At 34.3% G+C, this 9,138-nt stretch overlaps 1 protein-coding gene across 2 annotated transcripts; it reads right to left on the bottom strand.

The window, feature by feature from the left end:
• Positions 1-953: 953 nt before the first annotated feature.
• Positions 954-7,448, bottom strand: LOC111911215 (uncharacterized). Of its 2 annotated transcripts, none has more exons than XM_023906999.3 (19): positions 7,352-7,448; positions 6,389-6,449; positions 6,161-6,271; positions 6,023-6,085; positions 5,866-5,936; positions 5,679-5,778; positions 5,523-5,593; positions 5,293-5,393; positions 5,092-5,195; positions 4,756-4,809; positions 4,629-4,684; positions 4,489-4,527; positions 4,234-4,378; positions 3,736-3,914; positions 3,225-3,292; positions 3,044-3,116; positions 2,905-2,966; positions 1,589-2,816; positions 954-1,360 (listed from the first exon to the last, which is right to left on the bottom strand). In XM_023906999.3, exons 2-19 carry the CDS (start codon positions 6,443-6,445, stop codon positions 1,084-1,086), a joined length of 2,859 nt encoding a protein of 952 aa, XP_023762767.1. In that variant the 5' UTR covers positions 6,446-6,449; positions 7,352-7,448; the 3' UTR covers positions 954-1,083. The 2 variants fall into 2 exon arrangements, with proteins under 2 accessions (XP_023762767.1, XP_023762773.1); XM_023907005.3 differs by having other exon boundaries at positions 7,347-7,433.
• Positions 7,449-9,138: the final 1,690 nt, after the last annotated feature.

The raw sequence follows: 9,138 nt of genomic DNA, 5'->3' as shown, positions 1-9,138 counted from the left end.
ACCAAGAAAAAAAGTCGAAGACAACCAACTCCTTACCAGAATATGCTCTTAGTTGGTTGCAAAGAGTGGCGGAGGCAACCACTTTAAGTGGGGTGCATGGCCCCACTTAGAGGTAGGTCCCACCATTTTTTGTACTATAAAGCCTTTAAAAGAATTGATTTTTTAGTAAAAAGCCTCTCTTTGACACCCACTTTTACATCATATATATATATATATATATATATATATATATATATATATATATATATATATAGGGTTAGATTATTTTGTTTTCATTATCTTTTGTGTGTATGTAATATTGATTCTGGACCAATCATTTTAGTTATTTTAAGAAAGTAATTAATGCATATTACATGTTGAAGATATAATGGATATTAGTTACATCTTCAGCATTTAATATGCATTAATTATTTTTTTAAAATAACTAAAATGATTGGTCCAGAATCAATCATACATGCACACAATAGATAGTGAAAACATTTGAACCTAACTTTATATATATATATATATATATATATATATATATATATATATATATATATATATATATATATATATATATATATATATATATATATATAATGAAATACCCATTTTTTTTTAAATTTCACAATTTTATACTTGTATGTATTTTTTTTATCAATAATGGACCCATTTAGATTTCGTTGATCCGCCACTACCCCATACCCATGCCCTTAGCTAAGAGGGGGTGGCAATGCAATCACCCTTTATCTATCTATAGAAAAAAAACTTACAAATTAAAAAAAAAAGGATTAATTTAACAAAAAATTTGTGTTTTGAGTTTTTAACTTTCAAAATACAAAAGATATTCCCCTTCTATCAAAACGAAAAATTATCATTCTTGAGTTTCTTCGTTTACTTTGTTACTTGATCTAAACTCAATAACGTACTTTCATAAGAGATTCCATGACATATCCATCAAACAAACCATATACATCAACAAATGGTAACTGTACTTTCATATAAACATGTGGTGGATTTATGCACATAGTTTCAAGTATGTAATAAATTGAGGTTTTCTGAAGACACAGTTATCAATACAAAGCACTTTGACTGAAAATGTTAAGAGCTCATCTTTTTGCAAGTGTAGTCGAAAATTATTTGCAAGATGCTTCTTGTGTCTTGCTCCTTTGGCAGCTTTAGTAAACGAGCCACTTTTGTATACCCGGCATGTTGCCTCAGGAGAGATTCAGGCTTTAAATCGTGCTTCATTTCCTTATTGGGCCTTTTGGGTTGTGTCAGGGCCCATTGCATAGCCCATATTGCTAAAGGCCGCATGTATGTTATAGATCTGTAGTGCCCATCAGTATTCCAAGCTTCAGGGGTTTGAAAAGAATAGCTGCAAAAAAAGCAGTCACGAGGTGCAGATTAAAATTTGTTGCTTATCAACGCATTGTACATTGATAAATCTACCTAATTATAGCATTGTGCTTTCTTGAAAGATTACCCAACTATAGTGATGGAAATTGCTTTGTATTTGGATAACATTGATTTTATGGAAAGAAACAAAAGTACGATACTATAAAAAACAAATGAAAGAAAGTAGGTTGCTATTAAGTATACTTACCCGCATCCCTCTTCAGACCAAGCGGTCTCATATACTCCACTTGCAGTGTGGAAAGCAGTGTCGATCATGTCTTCATGAATCATACCTGCAGCAACTCCATAAGTAACTCCTGTCCAAATTTCCCTTGATTGCATACACGACATATCAGGTTCACCAGTGGGTAGCATCCCATTAATAGCACCACGTTTCCCATTCTTCACTTTCAATACATTGAAATTGTAAACCTTCCCTAATGCACTTTTCGCCTTTTCTTCATCAACAATCGGAGAAAGCCCACATGCTCTAGCATACCATTGACCCGCCAATTGATCAGCTTGAATGGACGAACTTGCCCTCCCTTTACTATCATCATAGTTAAAATAAGAACCATTCCACAACTTATCATACACACTCCTCGCTTTCATAAACTTGGCCCAAAAATACTCCTCACAACCCGTATCACCAACTACACCTGCCATAGCAGACGCCGCCTGCAACGCCGCCACCCACAGCCCACCGGAATACGCACTAACACCCGATACCGACCACGTGTCATACGTCTGATCAGGAAACCCTTCGTTTTCAACCATCCCATCTCCATCCTTATCAAATTGCTCCATGTACGCCATTGCAATATAAACCGAAGGCCAAACAGCTTTCGCAAAATTCTTATCTCCGGTAGCCACCACGTCTCTGTAGGCTTGGAGGACAAATTTAGGGTTTAGATCTTTCCATTGGTCTGTATTGTAGAGGTTATAGAAGTTAACATCAAACCAAGGATCGATCATTCCGATATCATGTGGGACAGCACCTAGGGCTTTTTTTGGGACCGATGCCCCGTCGGATAAAATATCCATTTTACGGGGATCATGCATCATGACGGCGGATGCGAAGTCGCGTTGGAGGCTGAGTTCGAGTTTGGGGAAAAGCATGATTAGGGCGAATGATGCGTAGAAATGGACGTCGTATGTGTTACACATGTGGTATTCTATTCCTTCGTAATACAGAAATTGCCCGATGTTTTCTTCTCCTTTTTGTAGAAGATTTGTACCGAATGCTGAGATTTTTGATGTGGGGTTGTGGATTTCTTCGAGTACTGACGTCATTCTTTCAAGAACGTTAACAGCAGTGTCGTGTTGATGATGAGTTGTATTAGTATCACCGTTACTTTGAGAGTCCATGTTAGATCTATCAACTGAGAACTGTCTTCCATTAATGGTTGATAAATTGTGTACAGGAGGTAGTCCATCTGGAAAAAAAAACATAGATTATGAACATAAACTTGAGCTGGTTTCATTTGATAAAAAAATAATAAAAAAAAAAAAAATCAGGGTTACCTGTCCAGATTGTGCCCCCTGAGTTGAGATAATATAATTCATTGAAAAGAGTGATTGGGTACCTGAAGAAAGGCAATAGGATTAGAGATTAGTAAGGGCAGTGAAAAGAAAGAAAATTAAATTAGAGGTTTTGGATTACCATTCAGGAAGCCTCTTGTCTTCAAGGATAGGCTGTTGCCATGCTTCTATCTGGGCCTCCCAATTACCATGTTCTAAATTTCATAAAAAATCAATAATTGAAATTGTTAATAATATATAAAAACAACTTTCTTGGAACAACAATGTACTTTAAAATACTAAAATAGATAAGAAGGCATCACCAAGAATAGCATCATGTGCGATTTTTTCAGCTGCGTCCCCATGACTACCATAAAATTTGGTGTAACGCCTGTCACAAAACATCCCTTGTAAGAAGCTTTCATATAACGCTAAAATGCAAGATATAGCAATGTACTTTCATTTGTTTGTTTATCAAAGCATTAGCATCCTACTTTGATTTTTTTGTACTACAACATATTTTCAATTCTTTTTATTAAGGCATTGTATATTGAACTATCTACCTACCTATAGGATTCCACTTCCAGAATTATTCTTATTAGGACATTGCACTTTAAAAAGTCTACAAAAGTATAGCTGTGAAAACTGCATTGTATTTGGTTGAGATTGTGATAATTTGGTTGATTTTCAAAGTAGGATCATGTAATAGGACGAAATGAAAGTAGGATACTATAAATATAATAAACCAATATATGAAAGTATGTTGCTATTTCTTGAATTTAGCCCTTTTGATATATAATAAAGTTTGAGAAAAGAAAATGTTTGGTGAGTCACCTATGGTAAGTCCTGGTTGGAAAGACAACTTCCGGGCAGTCCCACGCCAATGAGAAGGTAACAGTCCGCACAGCCTGAGATGGTATGGTCACAGAAGCTGCAATAGCCGCACCTATACATGACTTTGCTTCTGAAACCATTGGTAGTTGAGAGGAATCAAGGTGATCAAAAGAACCATTCTGAATCATAAAAATTAAGGCTAAATGTAAGAAATGGCAATCTACTTCCATTTATCTTTTTATTATAGCATCTTATTTTCATTATCACCTACTACAACATTGCACTTTGAAAAAACTATCCCACTATAGCAATTTCATTCGTATAATTGGTCAGATTTTTCAAAGTACAATGTCTTAATTAGACAAAAATCGTAAGTACAGTGCTATAATTTGGCAGATGCCTTCATAAGAATAAAACTGAAAGTACAGTAAACGAAAGTAGGATGTTGTAAAAAACAATTAAATGAAATTAAATTGCTATTTCTTGTATATAACCAACCTTTTTAATTTCATTCCACATGTCTTTTGCTGTGAGACCCTTGGAGTTTCCAGATATTATAAAGGATGGACACTCTGAAACGCGAACATGGTTTGTTTCTTGTGCTGCAATAGCAAATGTTACAGGGGGTTGCCCATCTGCACTCCTGTAATTAAAATAAATGAAAGTATTTTGCTATTTCTTGCATATGGCACAAATGGAACGACACATGATTAATTATTAATGAAGTAATAAATAAAGGAGACAAGAATTTACGAGTGATGTAGGAGTACTCCATGAACGCCATCTTTCACCCTGATAACAATATTTTTAACATTTATGACAAAGTATATAATTAATAATCCTGAAACCCAATATGGATGTACAATCTGAGGTTAACATGTAAACATCCTTACGCCATTTTTGAATTGGAATGATGACCAGATAATCCAGAGGATCCACCAACAGAATTCTAAAATAAGTGAGAATATCAACTTTTACTTATTTTGTTTTTCTGAAATACCTAAAATGATGAAAACTTACCTCCCATGTAAATAACAAAGTGACATCTGCAGCAGTCTTCCCAGTGTTTGATAGCTAAACAAGATTACAGCCAATGATAAAGATCAATGTTATCTAAATAGAAGCTTTTTAATGTATGTTATGTTACACAGGACATGATAGGAGGGCATTCGTGTCTTTTGTACAGAGGAGAGATTGAGAGTGACTCGCTGTGACATCATGTTACACTTTTTGGATGGGACAAAAATCGCAATATTTGTCACATTGACATCAGTCTCAGTAATGTCAGACCAAAAGCAGTACAAGTTGTGTCATGTCATGTCATTTGTCAATGGGGTTTAAGAGACATAATCATACCGTGTAAGTAAATACTGCTACAGGAAGGCTGCTTTCTTTATAATTATGAGGGATAATTGGGGAAATCTGACGACAAACTATTTTGAGGTCAGGATCAGGTTCACCTACATAAGAGAAAAAGGGTTGGTCAATGATGACACAAAAAAAAAAGTCAAACTTAGACCAGTAGTCAACCTTGGGAATTAGAAATATGAGAATTACCATCATAAACTGTCCAAGCCCTTGGGTATAATGCATGATATGTAGATTTCTCTCCACTGAAATTCCAGTCCCAAGATCCAATCCCATCAACCGAACTGTCTCTGTTAATTTCACATTATTTTCAGTTTCATTTTCATTTTCATTAATAATTCTTTCAACTTTCTATCAAATATTACTTTTTTTTTCTTGTAGGGAATTGTTTTAAAAAAGTTTAATGGAAAGCTTCTTACTTCAGCATCTCTTGGTTTGGTGGGCAGAGGACAGTCGAATACTTCTTTCCATTTGGTCGTGAGACAAACATCTGCACAATGTCATAAAGTACATAAGATATCATTTACAAATATTACAGTGATGAATATATCTGTAAAAAAGAAGAAAAAACTTACAGAAAATTGATTTGCTAAAACTGGTTTATCTTCACATAATTTAGGAAAGAGTTGCCAACGCAAAAATTCGCCTTTATATGTCCTTCCAATGCTACCTGCACTGCCAGATTTGTTCTTTCAAATAAAATGACCAAAGGAAAGAGTTGTGATTATCAATTTATCATACAAAAAGTTTAAATAAGCTTACCCAATACCACCTAAAGGAACACCATTACAAGAAGAATAGTAGTGTTTCTTGAAAGGATCAACAATAGTTCCCTGAAACAACATAGTAATATAACTTAGTGAATTGTCATGATTAAAATGCTTATCAAAGAAATATTGATATGAATTAAGAGAAGTACATTTCCATTTCCCTTTGCAGCATCTTCTCGTATCCAACGCCATAACCGATATCCCATTGGAGCCTATGCAAAGGAAGAAAACAATTAAAAAAGATGATATGTAAACAAATTGTATTACTTGATATATAACATACATACCAGATGGATTACTTCTTTGAACTTTAAACCAAACTCTGAAAGGGGAGTTTCCTTAGTGTTTAGTTTCCTCTTCCATGTAAGAGATGCAGGTTTTGCTGGATCAACCTTATCCTGGAGACAGATTTCTTTTTGATTAAAAAGATCATAATAAATTTTACAAATATATAGAAACAAGAGAGGCCTGAAAATGAATAAAATATCAGAATAAGAGCATTATTATCCATGTACCTTGATAATACTAGCATCAGAAGCTTCTCTATCAGCATCATGATTATTTGCTGTCATTTCCCTGAGAGAAAACATGGATAAAAAGATTAAATGTAATGTCCACAAACTCAGCAAATATGCGTAGCATCAGATCCTGCATTAATTTCATTTTGATGTAAGATACTGTGTTTGTTTCAAAATCATAGTCCTCTTTTTATTTTGATTCAAATCTTACTTTTCAATTTGGATAATTACATAAAGTTTTAGTTGTTTCTGCTCAGAGTCTTCTATACTGCAGTATCTTTTAAATTGATTAATATCAAAAAAGTTCTTTTGAGTTAAAATCTAAATCCATTTGAGACCACAAAGTAAAAAATGGAATCTAAATTTGTCTGAAGAGTGTTCTCTCAATGATTATCATTTGCAAAATCTTTTCATCTTAACTAGTTATACCGATTGGTTCAACAATAATAGCCTGTTTATAGCAGAAACCATTGATGCTAACAATCAAGCACACAGGCCGCCTGCACTTTTGACCGATTCCATTGCTCCTATATTCTTGTGAATACAGACACAAGCATAAACTCAACAAAATGCCAAGTCAAAGGCTTGCCATAATCAGTACGAAGATTCAGATACCACGAACTTTAAGTAATAAAACAAAATCTGCTTGAAAACCTATCTTCGTAAAAAAACACGCAATGATACAGTTATACTAGAATAGTGATCATAACATATTTTGGCAAATCAATGGCATTTTTTACACGGATAACTTAAATTCGACGTAACATTGCATCTCCAATGCGGAAACAAAAACCAGATGCGGAATTCACTACGATAGATAATAAAGTTGAATTCAATTAAAACAAGCACTTTTTGGTAAAGCAAATTTATTAGCAATTAATCAACTAAGAATTCCTCATTCATCGTAAGTGAAAGAATCGAATCGAAATTCAATCCAGTGTTGAATTTCACGAACCTTACCAAAGTTTTGAAGAAATGATTCTGCAAAAGATTCCGTAGCGATTGTTGTAGAAACCTGCTGTATCATGAAACTGAAAATAAGAATAGTCAAGGTGTGCTGCTGCCTACGATTATATTTAATTTAATTAATTAATTAATGTCCAGTTGTTTAACAGTTGGTAAATTACAATACTTTCCCTGGACTATTCATTAATCTACAACTTTGGTCTTATTTTCATTTGTTACATTTTCCATCCAATTTAAAAACTAATGTGTTGTACCTAAGGCTGACAATACTCGACACGACCCGCGACACGACACGAAATAAATAGGTTTGGGTTGAGTTTTTCAACCCGCCAACTCGTTTATTAAACGGGTCATATATGTGTTTCTCAAAAAATAACCTATAAGTATTATATAATATATATCATTGATTCATAGACCATTTGACTATTTTAACATTTTGACTCGTGGTGGATGGTCTAAGGTCGTAAGTCGTAACCTATAAGGATAAGTCTGTAACATGTTTCTATGAATGTTTTTACTTTTCATTTGGATGTTTAAAACTTAAATGTCTAAAATTCGGACCCACGAACCCAAATCTGACCCATGAACCTGCCAAATTGTGAACTCGTATAAATAAATGGGTTGGTGGGTCATATATGAGTTTATGTTCCAAACCCGCCAACCCGTGACCCGCCAACTCATTACCTGTATATTTAAATGGGTAGTGTTTGGGTTGACATATTTTGACCCGTCAACCCGCGACACGCCAACCCGAACACGACACGATTGTCAGGCCTAGTTGTACCTAATGACGATTGGTGTTTTTTCTCAAGGTGTAAACTTTGTAGCATCTTCGATTGTTAAGTTTTAATGAAAGCATATATTCAGTCTAATGTATATTCTAGATTTTGGATTATATGGTTTATCGGTTATTATCACTATAATCCAACGAAGTTTTGTAAAAAAATTATGAGATCCATGAGTTAGTTTTTGTCATTATAAGGGTATAAACTCAATAATGACATATTAATAAAGGGAAGAAAACCTTTATTAATAGGTTAGCATGTATAAAATAACCAAATATAAGGTGATGTGACATATTTCATGTTCACATAGACGCCACATAGACAACATCTGTGAGATGACATGACATTTAACATTCAAAGAAATACATAACCACCTCCTTTTCTTCCATGGCTAACATCTCTGCCCAGCTAGAGTAAATTGCGGAAACCTCCGTCTGTCTTCACTCTCAACCTCAATCTCCCTCCTTCTGACCACCATATCAATAAATTCAAACAACCTTTTCCACCTCTAGTTTTCTTTCTTGGACAAACCTAATTTAGAGCAATTGTTATTGGATTCTTACATCGTTCAAATTCAGACAATCACATTACTAGTTGATGTAACTTATCAAGTGTTACATAATTAATTAGAATCAATAACATTACTAAATGCATATCAAGCTTAACATAATCAATTCAAAGTAATTTTAACTTAAAATAGATGTAAGTTATCAAACTTAAGATATATGTAACTTATCAATTATACATAATCAATTAAGAGTAACTGAACTTAAAATACATATGGTTGTTTGATTTGTTGGTGATTTTAGTGTCACTGTGTCATTTTAAGTAACTGGAACCAACATGTGAGCTAAGGGGCTTCATGATTTGTACTCTAATATATGTACGGGGTTGTGCGGAGTGCATGCATGTATAAGATCGAGTTAGAAGCCGGTTTGACGACTAGCCGGGGGTCCAGGGGGAGTGCCCCTGGGTCCGGGGTTTCCAAAGGGGCAG

This window comes from Lactuca sativa, chromosome 7, assembly GCF_002870075.4.
Source record: "Lactuca sativa cultivar Salinas chromosome 7, Lsat_Salinas_v11, whole genome shotgun sequence".
Lineage (NCBI taxonomy): Eukaryota > Viridiplantae > Streptophyta > Magnoliopsida > Asterales > Asteraceae > Lactuca > Lactuca sativa.
This window is presented reverse-complemented; position numbering and strand designations above follow the sequence as displayed.

Excerpts from the sequence above, each read along its gene's own strand:
- LOC111911215 (XM_023906999.3), bottom strand. The coding sequence starts at position 6,445 with ATGACAGCAAATAATCATGATGCTGATAGAGAAGCTTCTGATGCTAGT. Across the intron at positions 6,086-6,160 it reads TCAAAGAAGTAATCCATCTG|GCTCCAATGGGATATCGGTT; the intron begins GTATGTATGTTA and ends TCCTTTGCATAG. Across the intron at positions 4,810-5,091 it reads TAGCAGTATTTACTTACACG|CTATCAAACACTGGGAAGAC; the intron begins GTATGATTATGT and ends AATCTTGTTTAG.